The 17,682-nt window shown below is 37.1% G+C and overlaps 1 protein-coding gene across 3 annotated transcripts in view; it reads right to left on the bottom strand.

Moving 5' to 3' along the window:
- The window catches only part of LRBA (LPS responsive beige-like anchor protein), a 401,639-nt gene that overhangs the window by 19,027 nt on the left and 364,930 nt on the right, over positions 1-17,682 (bottom strand). For all 3 annotated transcript variants that reach the window (XM_027692706.1, XM_027692708.1, XM_027692707.1), the window contains 2 exons: positions 14,814-14,969; positions 10,196-10,363 (listed from right to left, as the gene is read on the bottom strand). In XM_027692706.1, the coding sequence (XP_027548507.1) occupies positions 10,196-10,363; positions 14,814-14,969 (324 nt within the window). The remainder of the gene's footprint in view (positions 1-10,195; positions 10,364-14,813; positions 14,970-17,682) is intronic.

Below are 17,682 nucleotides of genomic sequence, written 5' to 3'. Positions count from 1 at the left end.
CTACTCCTCTTCAAAAACATGTTACAGATATTTTCTAAGCCTTGTGGATCTTCTCTATGATATAAATTTTACTGAATTTGACTTACAACACAAATAGAAAAAATTAATAGCGTGCTTAATAAAGCTCCAGTAAAAAGAAAAAAGTATTCCCATTTCTTTTTAAGGTCCCACTTAACAAAACACTCCTGACCTATTTCTGTTTCAGTTCATACGTTGATCTTGAATTTACACTGTATTTTCTTATTACAATTTTAATAAAAAGATAAAAATTACACTTTTTTTTTGCACCAAATATGTGGATAGATATTTCCAAATATGTGGATAGATATTCATTTTTAATATTTTACTAGGCAGTGCTTAGGAAACCAAAATCATCTTCAACTGGATGCCAGCAGATGGTGCTGAAGGACTCTTGCTTTAGATATAACATTTTGCTACTGTCCAGCCATTTTTGAGAAACAAAGAATATCTGTTACGTCTGCAGTTAAACAATATTAAAATAACATTGAATTATTTACTGGTCTTTTTTTTGAAGAAGAAGAAGAAAAAGGGCTCACAAAATAATATAATGTGTTCAGGGTAAAAAATAAAAGTGCTATTGAGCACCCAAAGGAGCATGTGCAGACTGTTCTTAAACTCTCAGTGCTGGACTATCATAAAGCAATACTTCTTTCTTACCAGGCTGACTCCAGTGAACAGCAACTGTCGTCTTCATAGCTGCAGTGACTCCAAATATATTTTAGTATTTTGAGGCTCTGCAAATTTTTAGCTATTCTGGTAGACCACCATTTGATAGAAAATAACAGTAATAGCACAACTTCCATTACTAACTAACATGATTACTGATTTATGGACACTTTGATACTCCTACTACTTAGCATGATAAATGCAAAATGGAACAGGTAAGCTTTTTACAACTACTTCCCAATTAATTTTTTTAAGAAAAGAAGCTGTTAGGCAAATTACTTCTATTTATTTTTTTTAAATAATCATTAGAATTCTAAATACATATTTACGCCATAAACATTCTTTAGAAATGTGGAACCTTATCTTATCTATTATCATTAGTTTTGAAACTGAAAATAGAAGTCCAGAAACTTGGGAATCAAGATGTAGGTTGATTCAAGACGAGGATGAGGGAAGAAGGCAAAGAGGGTTTTTTTTGCTGCTAAGTTAACAGCAGACATATGACCTGCTTGAAATCAGTGTGACTGTTCACTGTATACAGAGGCAAGCACATATGCAAATGTTCATAGAATTCAAGTTCACAGGATTAGTGGGTCTGAGCACAAAGAAATTATTACCCATGACATTATTCTTCAACCAACACAAAGATGCTCATCAGGTATTATGCCCTCTAGCAATTAATTATGAAGCACTCACACATAAAAAGTTTGAATTTTCAAACTGAAAAATGTGTGTAACAGTTGATGAAATATAGATATTTTATCTTTTGCTATGATTACTAATACAATTAAAACTAATGGTTTCTCTAGTCTCAAACTATAGCTTTAATGTTAATGTCAATTGATAAAAAGTCTTGCAGGTATTCAACATTTATTTAGGAATTCTAGCTGTAAAAAAAAAAAAAAATCAAACAAAACCCAGTTTCTTTTACAAGTAGTTTGGGTAGCAGCAAGACTTCTTCAGCAAGACAACTGGTATATAAATTTTGAATCTTTTTGGGAGATTTCATATTTTAAAATAGAAAAGATTATGCATTTTTACAATTTACATCTGCGGAAGATATTCTACATTTTATCAATAGTACAAGTGTTCAATGAATCCTCTCAAATCTCAGTTAAATACAGTAATTGTTGGGTTTTTTAAGTATGAAATCACAAGCTTACATTCACATGTGTTCTGCTACACAGATCTACTACTAAAATCATTTATCTAACACACTTCAGAATACCTGAATATAGTACCCTGTAAAAAATATAAAGCTATGCAATGAAAGCACCCCCTTAATCCTCGTGATGCAAATGTGATACATACAGAGAGTAACATTTTCTAGTTTTATGGGCTAACATAAAAGAGGTAATATAATTTGTTTTATTCACATATGTGTGGAAGATCAATGCAATAACTCAGAAGAGATCCCATTAGTATTAGCAGTAGTGATACAGTTACACACAGACTCTACATTTCCCTAGCACTGAATACTTTTATCAGTCAAGACTTAATTTCCTTGGGCAAATCAAATTTCTAAATTAAAAACATTTTTGTTTTTCAAAATAGGAAAAGTAAAAAATAATTATGAACACATCTGTAGATATTTTGAAAGCAACAGAACCATCTCTTCATTTCCTATGACTGAAGAGCAAGAATTGCAGAAAAGCACTTTATCTTCCACTATGGAAATACACGCCATTATTTAAGAACAAACCATTTTATAAGCATAAACAATATTAAGACAATTAAATTCACCAATGTAAGCCTCCCCTCCAAGAAAGTACCTCCCAACAAAATAACTACAGTGAAATGCCAGAAACCTTGAAGACATAGATTTACATTCGCTAATACAATTGGCCTCTCCCTAAACTGCGTAGGTGAGGGATCATTAAGGAAGACTGGAGAAAATGGGATATTGCAACTAGAAGGGCATTTGTTGGTATAGGAATCCAACAAGTATGTCTGTAGCAAGTAATTTGGTGACAATTTTTCATATTTCAACAACAGCTAGAGATGACCTTTGATATGATTATAACCAACGTAGCAAAACAGATTAAAAAAAACCACGGTGAAAAGAATTTATATGAATGGGAAAATATAAGAATTTTCAATATGCTTTACAAGGGAGAGATCAAGGACAAGAAGATAATTTTTTGAAGTACTTTGGGAAGACAGGTTTCAATACATACAGAACATTGTTCTGTAAGATCTCATGGGAGGTTAAGTCTAGAGAAAAACAAAGGAAAAGGTAATAAGGATACGATTGAAAATTGCTTCAGAGCAGCACAGGGATAGGACAGACAAGAAGATACCAGCTGGCACAACTCAAAGTTCTCCAGTAACTGTAAAACAGAAAAGTCAGGCAGAAAGATCAAAATAAATGAGGTTTTTCTGAAACAGTGTAAGCGACAAGGTATGAGCAAGCAGAGACAAAAGCAGGAGAGCCACACATAGATGAGATGCAACTAACAGGGGAATAACAGTCATTCTATAAGCAAAAATATGCCAAGTTTTCATGAGAAGTTGGTCTGTTATTAAGAGCAAGCAATACCAATAGATGATGCCACGCATTTAAAAGTACTGCAGTAAAAGTCTTCAATATGAAGGTCAACTGGAGTCAGACAGCAAACACATGTGAAACCAGCAATGAAAACTATTGTCTCAATCAAAGAATATCTAAATGACAAAAATGTTTGGAATTCAATTGGCCTGATAATAGTGCTCTGAAGGTAATGGGAAAATGAAGCTACATAATTCCAGAGTTGAAACTATTGTTTTGTGGATATTGGGTGAGGTTCTGTAAGACTAAAAAAAGTCTTCCTGTTTCTTAAGTAAGAAAGAAAAAGAGGAAAAATTAGAAAGTTTTAAGTCTGCTCAACTCCAACAAACAGAAAAAATACTGGCAGAACACTTATATGTTTATATACACACATAATTTCCTAGAAGAAAACGAGATGAGTAACAGCTGATTTGGACTTAAACGGCTGCTGGAGCTGCACCAGGTCTGCTGGAGGTCTCCTGGGAGGCCAATCAGCTGACTAGGGGGTAGAACCCAGCCCATCCACAAGGGATTTTAACGGCTGCTGGGAGCACCAGCGACCTGAAGCGCAGTGAACCGGAGAGGGCAAACGGGCTTTTTGACGTGGTGCTTCTTGACGTGGCACTTTTTGATGGATTACAACCACAGCTACAAAGAAAAAAAGAAGGGTAGTTGTAGTCGGTGACTCCCTTCTGAGGGGAACTGAGGGCCCTGTATGTCGACCGGACCCATCCCACAGGAAGGTCTGCTGCCTTCCCGGGGCCCAGATGACAGATATTAGTAGGAGACTCCCTGAGCAAATTCAGCCCTCAGATTATTATCCACTGTTGGCAGTCCAGACTGGCAGCAATGACATTAATGGAAGAAGTACCAGGGTGATTAAAAACGATTTCAAGGCACTGGGTCGATTAGTTAATGGGACAGGAGCACAGGTGGTGTTTGCCTCAGTTCCTGCAGTAGCAGGGATGAACGAGGAGAAGGAAAATTCATCGTATCAATAGGTGGCTAAAGGATTGGTGCCACCAGCGGAATTTTGGTTTTCTTGACCATGGGGCAAATTCCATGATACCTAGTCTCTTCAAATGAGATGGGCTGTCTAGGAAGGGCAAAAGGACTCTAGCCCATAAGATGGCGGGGCTGATCAGGAGGGCTTTAAACTAGGTTTGAAGGGGGAAGGGATTGAAATCTCCTCCAGAGAGGAGATTGACAGGAAGCTGAACATGAGCCAGCAGTGTGCCCAGGTGTCCAAGAAGGCCAATGGCATCCTGGCCTGTATCAGGAACAGTGTGGTAGCAGGACCAGGGGAGTGATTCTTCCCCTGTACTCCATTGCTGCAGTACTCAGCACTGGTGAGGCCACAGCTCGAGTGCTGTGTCCAGTTCTGGGCCCCTCAGTTCAGGAAGGATATTGAGGGGCTGGAGCAGGTCCAGAGAAGAGCAACAAGGCTGGTGAAGTGACTGGAGCACAAGTCCTGTGAGGAGAGGCTGAGGGAGCTGGGGTTGTTCAGCCTGGAGAAGAGGAGGCTCAAGGGAGACCTCATCACTCTCTACAACTCCCTGAAAGGAGGTTGTAGCCAGGTGGGGGTTGGTCTCTTCTCCCAGGCAACCAGCAGTAGGACAAGAGGGCATGGTCTTGAGCTCTTCCAGGGGAGGTTTAGGTTAGTTATTAGGAAGAAATTCTTTACAGAGAGGGTAATCAGGCATTGGAATGGGCTGCCCAGGGAAGTGGTGGATTCTCCGTCCCTGGAGGTTAAGATGAGACTGGATGTGGCACTTAGTGCCATGGTCTGGTAACCACAAGGGTAGTGGATCAAGGGTTGGAGTTGATGGTCTCAGAGGTCCCTTCCAACCCAGATGATTCTATGATTCTATGTTCTGAACAAATCATGTCAAAGTGATTTTTTCTTGCAATGGCCAAGTAACAAGATGTATTCAGGAAGATATCATATACTTTTACTTTAGTTAGAATGCTAGCACTATTCCACATGAGCAATTTCTCAAAGAAAATAAGGAAGCAGATGTTCAGAAGATGCTATTATATGTTGGAAAGCTATATTCAGAAAGTTTTTCATTGTCAAAATGGTAAATGGGCATTCCTGAACTGTGTACTAGCTAATATTTTCTTTAATGACCAATCTGATAGAATAAGACTGCAAAGTATATTTGCAAACACGAGTTGCTGCAAGTCTGCTGGAGGATTCCAAATAAGTTTGACAAATTGGAGAAACAGTCTAAAAAGAATACAATTCAGAAAGTTTAAAGACAAGACTCCACAGCTAAACTACAAAGAGAAGGAGAAACAAGTGAGTAGATGGTGTTTCTTCAGAAAACACTGAAATTCATACTGGCTCATACACTTCAAACTATTGACACTGTCATGCTGTTTTGAAACAAACATGGTCTGTAAAACAGGTTGTTTTCTACTTATTACTGGAAAGCCTTCAACTGCATTCCTGGGTCTACTTTGAGGAAGACAGTCAACTGAAGAAAGGAACACCAAAAAAAATCTGATGTCTGGAAAAACACGAGTTACGGCAAAAGACAAAGAATTGAGTTATTAAAGTTGGAGGCGAAGAATTGCAGGTCATAGCAATCCAAATAACCGGAAATTGTTGCAAGAAGGAAATAATCTGTTCTCTACACAAACAAAAAGCAGATAAAAGATGACAGAATGCAACTGCTGCAAAAAGAAAACTGGATACTAGGCTGGAAAAAGTCTGCTAAGGACAAAGCTTCTAAGGCTCCAAAATTTATTTGTTGAAGTTTTTAAGAGAAGATTGGACAAACATCAGCGGAGAATGGTTTTGGTGTAGTTAAGCCCTCTTTGGGAAAAGAGAATAGATCAGGTGACTAAAGCTCATGCCCGCCCTGCTTCCTATGGTTTTGTGATTACAAAGGAAAATGCAATCCCTCAACCTAGGAAATGTCCAAACACTAGGAGTTGCCACTTGATCTTCAAAGAGCAAGTGGGATCTGAAAGTGATGCACACCATTTGTATGCAAATGAATCCTCTCATCTCTTTTCTCCAGCCATCACACAGTTCCTCCTCCCACCCCGCACTTCTCGCTTCCCCTCCATCTCCACCACATTATGCTGGGGAAGCAAAAAACGTGGCCCTCTCCCAGGAACCCCTACACACTCTACCACACACGTCCTGATGCATAATGTCACATCACCAAGTGGTACCTTGGAGCCTCTAAATATGCAAAAGCCAACTTCGTGACACAGATCACACACGGGCTTCAAGGATTACCAAGGGGAGGGTTACATCCTCTCCCTCCTACCTCCCCCATCTCCCCAAAGCAAGCCACATGCCAAGGAGAGAAAAAGAAAAGCCCCTTACGCTATGCAAAGTGATTTTACATCTCCACAGTAAATTATGCTAATTAATGTGAACGCAAAACAGCTCAGGGCTATTCTAAAGGATACAACTACTTCAAATCTGCTCCTCTGTTCTGAATTATTCCAAGGCTTGGTCAGAAATTGTCCACAGAAGCATTTCTGCATCAGAAAAAGCCTGTGCTCCAAAGTGAAGTACTGCCATGCTTTTACATTTTCAAAACCAATTAATTTAGAAAGAAAAAAACCTCTATACATTTGATCAAAGAGCATGATGAAATATTTTTTGAATTTCAGGTTTTAATTTGAGAAGGAAAAAATGACTTAACCTAAATGTAATCAAGCTGTTTTGTGAAGAATAAAAATAGTTTCCAGCAGATGTGTCCCATGCAGAAATTTCATATCTTTGAGATTTAAATTTGTCAGATTTGTTTTACATTGATCAATGCATTCTAGAGTTATGAGGGAGAAACCAAATAGACAGTGACACTGCATAGGTGTAATTTAAGAAATCAGCCTCAAAGTTAAAAATTGAAGAACGTAAATAATTAATATTTCAATAACATATTTCTTCTGTTAAATCAAAAATGTAAGGAATTTTTCCATACAGCCCAGTTAGCCAGAAAATTGTCCTTGATAAAGAATATCAAACCAAACACTTATTTATCAAAGTGCCATAGCCCACCTGGCTTGTCAGCTTGAGTTAAGTGTCATTCCAAAACATGAATATACTCAGCCAGAAATCCAGAATTCAGTGCTTTCTAAAGTAAGGAAACCAGATAAATGAACCTAAATAAAATGTATTTGGTGGACTAATGGGTGCCTAATGGTATAGTATTTAGGGTAGATGGATCGTACTAGCCTGGTGATTGATGTATGTCAGAGGTAACAGGTACTACGAAAAGAGGAAATGCACGCTCCAGTTCTAAATTATTTCTGTTAAAATTGCTCTGGCATCATGATTTGGCAAAGTGCCATTGGATGCATGTTGCTGTAAAGTCATTTTAAGATGGAAATTAGAGATAATTAAACAGAGAAAAAATAGAAAAGAAGTATCAACTGTGAGAGTATCTAAAATTCCACTGAGTAGTTCTCATTGAAAGCACAAATAAACTGTATTTAGAGGTATAAAATCATTAAGCTTCAAATACAGAAACACATTAGACCAGTTAGATATCTAACATCCCACAAATGGATGGAAGTTACAGTTGCAGTAACAGGGCTCAAAACCCAACAAGTTGCTGGTGCCTTCCATTTCTAACAAAATCAGAACTAAGCAGAAACAGCTCTTTTTATTTGTCTTTTCAAAAAAATTTTGACTGAACAGAGAAGCCTACAGACAGCGATTTCTGGTAAAAATTAAACACCCCAGATTACCATCTCTTTGAAGCAGAAACTTTCTTTTACTATACCCATGCCTAGGCCTGTGTGTAGTGCCGTGAGATTCGAACTCATAACAAAGGCTTCCAGCACACTATATCACAAAAAACCCCTACATAATGGCAACTAGTAAACACAGGAGCCATTGCAAGTCCCTAAAAGTACCAGTTTAATAGAACTGCAAACAAAGAGACTCACCAGGTAGCTACTGTTTGATTTTAAACAGCAGTTATAATAGCCTAGTATTAACTTTGAAAACTGCAAAATTTTGTTAGAAATTTGCATTCAAATTATCAATAGACTTTAACAAAATCTACCTATTTGAGTCAGATACTAGGTACAAAATTTCAGCACATGATCTGTTAAGGTCATAAAGGAGCCCATAACCTCAAGGTCTTGTTCAGAAAGCAGGCAAGCCTGGGAATCGTGCAACAAGTCCAACTTCTCAGGACAGGCCTAGGAATCTGCAAAGATGGGCTGCACTCATAGGCCTTGAAAACACAGTAAGGAGACAACTGTTGATTGCTTCACACCAGTGCAATATTCAGGATTTTCTCCTCAAAGGGGCAGTTTTGTTCTTCAGGGAAGAACAGCTTGACTGTCAAGCTCTTAAGTTCCCTGCACCGACTCTGGAGTTTCCAAGTTTACAAGCACTGCAAAAATAGTGTAGAGTTTGCAATTTCTTTAAATTGAGAGATTGCAAAATACATATGAAGGATTCACAGAGATTTTGTCCCTTGACCAAAGCCACATTTATGTAAAGATGCTCAGAAAATTCTGCTACCTACTTCCCAGAAAAACTCCCATCTCTTGAACAGGGCTGCTTGGAAGGATAATAGTTTGCTCACATCCTCTGCCTTAAGATTCTGCAACTGCATGAACTGAGCTGTATCTTATTCAATTTTTGAATAGTTTTCCCAGTCAACATGAAATAATTTGCAAGTTAAATTCAGATATTCATTCTGATATTAATTAGTTGTGCTTCTTCAAAGTAGTTCAAAGGATGCAATTTCAGTCAAACCACCTCTGTGTTTCAAAATCAAATAACTCCAGCTGAGTAGCAGATTGAATACGGAACACATAACTTTACCAAATCAATTAATTTGGAAGATGTCAGATACTGTTTAAATTATATGAAATTGTATGCCAGCTGTTACTGCAATATATGACAGACCTACTACCACTTCTTGTTTTCCAGATGTCCATTTTGTTCTCTGCATACAGCAGGTATGTTTTCACTAGTATTTAAACAGGGTCAGAGAAGACCTTAAGTGAATGGCAGAAAATCTAACACTTTTTAAGGCAGAATATACTGCTTCTCACCCCTTCTATTCAGGGCATTTTATTTTTGGCTGAACATGACCTCTGTTTGGGTATGATGTGCCCCTATATTTATGTATGTAAGCTCTCACAAGCTGTCTTGAAAGCCTCTCACTCCTGTGAGAGATCAAATTATTTTGCAAGTGCAAGGTGAGTTTGGGTGGGGAGGGGTTAAAACTGATTTAGGTTGCAGCAGCTGACTTATTAGTCTGGTTATACAGTATGAGCCCTGTTATGAGCCCTGTTGCTTGCACTGGAACCAATTAAAGTGCCTGCTATGTAAGAGCAAGGATTAGGCACGTAGCACCCTACCAAAGTGTTAAACTAAAAAAGTTTTAAGCTTGCTTCTTTAGTATGCCCCATGTGTCCCCCTTCTTTCACCTAAGTGTCCTGCTCAGGCTGTTACACATCTTGTTAGAATGACATTACTGCAAGTTAAAATTCACTGTCCACGTAACTCTATTGATAGCCAAGGTTGATTTTAAACAGCAGTTGAAACCACTGTAGAACTTACAGGCATAAGATTACAGCTGCATGCACTGGACTGATGTACAGTCTTCTTTGCTCTAAACAACTCAAATGCAGATACTTAATGAAATTATATTGTTGTGAGAAAAAATATTTACTCAGATTGAACAAGAAATATAAAAAATGAGTTCCCTTCTCTCACTCTCGGAGCCACTCCTTCCCAATTGAACGGGTGACAAGCAGAAATGTATTTGTAATGTTCATTATCCTATAACTTTAAAAAATAGTTCTACTTACGCTGTAGGCAAACACTGTTTACCCTCTTTTCTTTTAACTAGAGCTGATCACAACTACAAAAAAAAGAAGCACTGTACTTTGACACCATTGTTACTTAAAATTTTGTCCTGCAAAGTGTTCACTCAAGCCATTTTGAGACAACATCCTTATAAAACAGGTTTTCTTGGTTTTGCTTACCTCTTGGATTATCACCAATGATGTTAGTTTTGCCATTCCAGTACCAGAGCAGCAATGTTGCATCACGTGACCCTGAGAGGATGTAACAATTTCCTCCAATATAGGACTCAGAACGAGCAAGACAGGTTACAACATCCCAGTGTCCAAACACTACTTGTATCAGTTTACCTGAAACACATAAAATTGATCCCTTTAAAACTACTATTTTATTCCAAGGCAAATAAAATACATTATAATGTATTTTAGAAATATTTGTGTTATCAAAAAAAGGTTCAAAGAAGAACTGTAGTGGGCAGTACTATTTTTTCTTTATTTATTTGGTGGAAAGTTATTGAAAAGTGCAGTAGTCCACACAGTCCATACAAAAAATACTTGCAGTCTACAAGTATTATACTTTATTCAAAGGCCAAATGTGCCAGATGCTTTTTTTAAAATCTGTATGTTTTCAGACAGGAAATATCATGGGATTCTCTTTCAAGACAAGTTTAAGGTAAATTTACTGATAAAAGTAACAGTAAGAATGCAAATCTGATGGCAATGTGGGGAATGGAATAAGAATTATAGAACACTCAGGACCCAGAGGAAATTGTTAGTGTGGGAGCTACCTAGAAAATACAGCATGTGCAGCATTCGAGCATCTCCTTAAACAGAGAAAAGGAGATTTAGTTGAAAAATTACTCCTGTATCCAGGTTTTTCCATCACCATTTTAACACTTGCCAATTATTTCAATCAGCATCCTTCCCTTTTAAGAATTTCTGCAATGTTTAAAAGAGCTCAGAAGGCAGACTTGGAAAAAACTCTCTTACCAACTGCATAAAGGACAAACATTTGTACCAGTGATGAGAGTCATAAACGTTAAAAAGAAAGCCCAGGCAGTTGAAAATGTGCCATTCAAGAGTATGTGTAAACATGAATATGATTATTACCGTTTAAGCTTAACCAAACAGGACAACATTTTAGAAAAATGTAAATTTGGATGCTCATGCACAGTGGATTTGCATGTGGGAGGAGAAACACGTGCGAGGTCACCCGCGGTAAAGCTCTGCGACGCCACCCAGCCAGAGGCTGGCTCCCACACAGCAAACATGTCATGTGTCCTGCTGGTTTCTGGATCTGCCAGCAGCATACATGATCCTATGAAATGAGAATTTAAGCACTAAAATCCATCTCACTGGATTTGCTGAAGCCAGCAACTGCAGATCTTGAAAAGATAGGACAGAGGATACGCACACACATTTCTAATGCGCCTACTTGGCCCATTCAGGTAACAGGGGCCAGGCCAAATTCTGCACCCAATGACACAAGGAAGTGTGATGTGTTATGCCTCTAATGTGTGACCTCAAGTTTCTCAAGCCCAAATGACCATGCATCCATTTTTCCTTTGGGCTGAATAAAGAATGAGGAAGAACAGAGGGGAAAAAGAGTGATGGCTTTGGAAGGCCAAAACATAGGCCAAAAATACACAGGAAATGCAGAGTACTGCATTTCTGAATAAAATAAATAAAAATGAAATGAAATAAAATAAAATGATCTGAAGAGTGTTTAAAAATAACAAGTAACACAAATCAGTGTGGGGACTCAAATTAAGCACATCTTAATAAAATACTTTGGTGCATGAATTAAAAATGATTAGTCAATCATTTAATATGGCTAGTAGTGATTATTTCATAGCCCTCTTTTTATGCAGTACAAAAGCACTGTATTTGTATCCAGCCAATGAATAAAACTCAATGGGAACAAAAGACTTAAGGGAGTGGTTCTGAGGAAAGAACAAAAATAATGTTAACAGCCTGATTCATAACAGAAGATCAAATAGGTAATTGCATTAAAGTGGAGAAAACGAGGAAAAAAAACAACAACCCAAGAGAAAAAGCAGAATAACAAGATGGAATTTAAAGGAAGCCTATACATCAGAATGAAAAATAAAACACTGGTGAAAGTTACTAAGCTGCTATAATCCTCCAAGAGAAAATGTGAGATGAAGCACCATCACATGAGTCTTTTCTAACCGAACGGGGCAAACCCCTGGATGCACACTTTCTGTGCATATCTACCTTGCAGTGGAAGGGTGAGTAACTTGGGGATCAAGCCTTTCATTCATATCTGTAAGTCTGTAATACATCCCACAGCAGCCACCTCTGCTCACCAGGGCTTTAATTCCTGTGGCAGGGTCACTTGTCTCAGACATTGGCCAGTCAACAGATTTAGCCAGAAGAAGTTTCCGAACTGTACAGCTACAAGCAGTGAAACACTCACAGACTACATTTTGGCAATATACAAAAGCATCTTACGAAGAGTATGCTTCTCCCTGAAAATCCAAGTTGTCAATTACATGGTTTAGATTTGAGAATAATTACGTGATATATTTTCAGTTGTATTGCCGTAGATATTCAACTACCTGAGCCGATTTATACTTTTAGAACAGAAGTTTATGTTATAAACATCAATGAGTTATGCTACCCCTTTCAATTATTTCTATGTTTATAGGTTCTGTTCTGGAAAACAAACATTTTTCAAGGCTATTTGCGTGACAGTCGTTTCTGTAGTTGCACTGCCTTGTTAGTTTTACTTTGCTATTGTGCAGCTTAAGTTTTGGCCAATTTCATCAAAATAAGAAATAAGATCTTGCTCTTTTATATTGGTAAAAAAAAAAATTAATAATTTCATAAGAGTTCCTCAACTTTTTTGTTTCCTTTAAAATGAGTTGTCCTGTCTGTACAGCAATATCAAACTCTACCGTACGCACTCAGATATCCCTTTCTGACAGAACAATTTTTCTAGTTAATGTTTTATTTGACAGCTGTGCTACAAATAATTAAAAGAAAAATAAGACTCAAGTCAGCACTACTGAAGCTAAAACGCTGTCTAGAAATCATTCCCACTGCTGGAGGAATGTTTTATTATGCTTCTGCTATACTAGCTGTGTTGAGAACCCATGATTTATGTTAGAAGTATTTCCTTTTAAAAACAAACAAACAAACCCAAAATCTAATGGGAAAATGGTTCCTTTCTTGTGTAAGTGCTAAAATGTATTTGAATTCAGCACTTGTGATCACTTGCCATTATGCATTACTGATCACATCATCTTTTTCCTTGCTGTTCTGCCAATTTCAAAATATTTCACTACTATATTCCCATTTAATTCAAAGCAAAATAAGCTACATCTGGATTCACTGATTTAAGCTAGAGCTAGAGTTGCTATATTGACAGATAGGAGACAAATAGAAGACACAAATCTCTTCTGACAATGGTATTCTGGTTTATACACTCATTAGCTACAGCAGTAACAACGTGCCTGCTAAATCTGCGTACTCACAGAGGAAATAAAGAGATATTTGTAGTTTAGACTGATACAGGACAAAGCTACCAAAATCATACAAGTTCCTCCCATAGGTGTAAGGAAAATACATCCTTTGACATAAAAGAATTACTTCTCTATTCATATAAATCAAGAATATATACGGAATATTTATTACTGCTAGCAATCCTTTCTGAAGATCTACTTTAAATTCACAGTTTCATGTAAATTTATTTTCATCAATGAGAAAATTAAACTAAGAAGGGTCTAACAAGGTGTCTGTATAATGAATTGTAGGCAGTCAATATGACGTAAATGCAACTTCTCCTTTATACTTAAGGCTTTAAAATTGCAGAAATGACAGCTATGCTAAAATATGCCATGAGATCCAGTCTTAACAGATTTTCATTAAAGACCATCCTGTTTTGTTAAACATTTTGGCTTGTCAAGTGTGAAAAACACTGCTAACTAATATATTTAAGAAATGATGACAAACATGTAGGATATTCCCTAGGGATTAATAACCTACTGGAAAGCTTGATGGCACACACACATTACCCACACTGGGTCATTAATCCCAAAGAAGTACTTTGCAGTGAGGTCGCTGTTCCCATTATAAGATAATGAAAGGGAAAAAATCATACCTATTTTTTTCTGGGGTTCCATGGCTTTTAAATTCCTGTAGCTCTTACATTGAAAGATTTTTTCTATTTAGCATGATACATGCATGACTTCAATGGTTTGGATACACTCCAGCTGACAGACTAATTTAACTGCTACCCATTATATCGATCAGTTTATGTTATATAAAAGAAGTCAGTGCCTCCAGATCAATTTTTCTATTATAGCACAGCTTTCAAAGGCTTTCATAAATATTCTTTCACCAGTTTTCAAGACTTAGCTTCTGTTCTTATTCTACGGTACTTGTCTGTATTTCCTCAAAAATTCTCTGGTGCTGAAAACCAACCAGCATTAAATTCGGGTAAGCACTCTAAGAACAATTAATTCTCCTGGTATGCAAGGCTTCACACAAACTCATTTACCTGTGGAAACTACAGCGTAAGAACAGGCATCCCTATCCTATAGGTTTGAAGTGTGATGCTCTGTCTGAACAAGAGCTCCTCCCCTTACATTTGCTATCACTGCACAAAAATGATAGCATACACAATAGCAGCAGGAAAGAAAAGATTTGACAAATATTATTAGTAGGGGGATAAATACATACTCCACTCCTCATTCTTTCTTTATTTGAAACAGTTGGCTGACAATGAACAGAAAAAAATCTTTTAAGCTATTCCCATATTTTAAAAATACATTACCTGAGTCAGTAGAATAAACTCGGAAACTCTTGTCCCAGAAGCCGCAGACCAAGATGTAACGATTATCAGAGGTGATGACAAAACACTGGGAATGTACCTGAATGCTTTGGTCTAAAAGGTCAGTGATTTGTCTTCTGTGCATACCTGTATTGCTGGCTGAACACAAAGAAACACGAACCAAGAAATTTTAGCATCCACATTCACAGAACAAAAGCACATTCTAGAAACTTATGTTCAGACCAAATATATTTCTCACAGCTATTACTTGTTTTTTGTGTTAGGGACGTTTTCTTTCTAATTCTACTATGAAATATTCATTACACTTTTGGAAACAGTGCTAATTCCTTGTAGTATATATTCCAAAATAGAAGAAATGCCTTCTTTAAGTCAAATGTAGCAGAGAAATACAAATGAAATATTTTGCAAAGGCATGATACGTAAAAACATAACAAGCTTCCTTTCCCTCTTCTTCTAGTATAAGAAATCAAAAATTAGAAACAAAGCAAGGGAATGTAACGATAAGACAGTACATGAAATATATAATGGCTCAAACACAGCAGGCAACAGAATCATGACTTCAAAATTGTACACTACTTGTATTTCATAGCAAGCATTGTAATTTAAAAAAAGAATAACTTCAGTAGACATCACTACCATTTCACAATTTTGGAGCACTGCAAAAAAGATTAACCAGCTTATCTCCACAATCACCTTTAGGGCTAAGAGAAAATATTTGCCTCCCTTTGATGTTTTATTTCACAGAAGCACAGAACCAATGGGGTTGGAAAAGATCTCTGAGATCATCGAGTCCAACCTTTGACCCAACACCACCATGTCAACTAGATCATGGCACTAAGTGCCACCTCCAGTCTTTTCTTAAAAACCTCCAAGGATGGTTCCTTGGGACCATCACATCATTTTCTCCAACCATCTTATATTGGGAACCCACAGAATAAACAGGAATCAATTAGTGAAGACGTTTTTCATACTATATTTTGCCTTTATTAATCAACGTGTGTGCATATATCTGTAAGTCCCTATATATACATATATAATGAAAATCCTACACTGTAGGAAGAACTTTTCAGTGTTCCTGAGGGAACTTGATTTCTGTCCATGGCAAATAATTTTTCTCGGGCCTGGGTTTGTCTGCCAACTGCTTGAAGCACCATTACTTCAATCCAGGTGGTCCCCTGGACCTGCCTCTATCCTGGTCTTGTGCTCTTCTTTACTGTTTACTCTTTAACTTCTTTCTGTTCTCACAGGCTTGCTATCCCCTGAGCCTTGGGCTTATTCCATTTACTCTGTATCAAATCCTTCATTTATTTATGCTTTTGCTATGTTTAAAATGCTGATACTGTCTTGTCCATATGGGTAGCAAATAATTTAGCAAGGTGTTGCCACTTGCTCTGCAGGTAACACATAACGTGGTCTTGACCGCTGTTGGGGTCGCTTAAAGAGTAACAACACCACATTATAAATGCACAGTGAAACATTCTGTAGGACAAAATAACAGCAAAGAAAGCCTCAAAAAGCATGCAGATTGACACATGTGGATAAGACCTTCAAAAAATTTCACCTCAAAAAGAAGTCTTCGATTTATGTGATATGAGACATTGCTGGTTTATGTCTTCCTGGGCAAGTGGAAAATGAGGAGGGCAGGAATCCCTCCTTACAACTAAGACAGCAACAAGATTCCTGCTATAACCATAAAACCATAATTTTGTGGTCCTCTTAGGTGCCATTTCTAGGTAAATGTGTCTAGCCACAATTAAAACCCTTTAATATTACCTACATAATTACTTGTTTGCACCCAATGATGCTACTTAGCAATGACAAAGAAAGCCTCAACCTTTTTAAACTATGTCCAGTGTAATCACAAGGCTGATTTGAGATCTATCGTATGAAGAGAATATTAAACCATTTTTCAGAATGTGAACATTAATTTTAAAGGTGTTTATACCAAACAAAAGCCAAAGTATTTTGTAAATTAAAGGCAGACCAAAAAGGGAATTTTAATGTTAAAATTATGAAAAAAACACAAAGGATAATAAAAATTTTATGTCCTTCCACGTGTTTTTCACAATATGTAAAAAAAAAAATAAACAGGTCAATGTGATTTTGAGGGCTTTGCTGTAATATTTACAAGTACTTCTAAGATCTTCTTGATAGTAGGTTTTAAAGTAGAATATACATTTCCTGCTCCAAACATTTTTTGGGTAAAATCTATTTCAGGAAGAAAAGAGAGTTACAGCATGTGTCCTCCTCATTATAAATTGTAACTATTATATTATTCAGTTGAGAATTGATTTTAGAAACTTTGGAAAAACATTTTATCAGCTCTTATAAAATGGTTTCATATGCCCACACTGTTCCTGATTTAATTATCACAGAGGTTACCCAGCAAAATGGCTACAGAGGAACAGTCTGTACCTACAGACTGATACAACGCAGCTCCTACTGGGATATGCATATTAGTTTTGAAATTAGTTCTCCCTGCCTGAAAGACATGCCATTTTAACCTATCCAGGCAAGTTCAGATTTGCTCTGATTTTCCCATGCTTCTGTATTGGCCACTTCTTATCTTTTTCAGTTAAACTACAACCCTGAAATAGCTGGTTTTTAAACTATGATCGACGTCTAATAGTGCTTGAGGGGCACAGAATCCTGTCTTCTCTGCTGCTGTCCCACAACTAGTTTGTGTTTTGGGGTTGTCTGAGTTTTTCTTTTCTGATCCTGTTTAAGTTCCATTTGCCATGCTACAGATTCCTGAATTATAGCCCAAGTATGCACTCCCCAAAGTTGGGTCTGTAATGAAAGAACTGACCAAACTCTAACTATGCTAATAGAAAAATCAGCTCTATATGAA

The sequence above is a fragment of the Neopelma chrysocephalum genome, unplaced genomic scaffold (genome assembly GCF_003984885.1).
Source record: "Neopelma chrysocephalum unplaced genomic scaffold, ASM398488v2 Primary Assembly neopelma1_88, whole genome shotgun sequence".
Taxonomy (NCBI): Eukaryota; Metazoa; Chordata; class Aves; order Passeriformes; family Pipridae; genus Neopelma; species Neopelma chrysocephalum.
The sequence above is the reverse complement of the archived record's forward strand: the minus strand, read 5'-3'. Positions and strand labels throughout refer to the sequence as shown.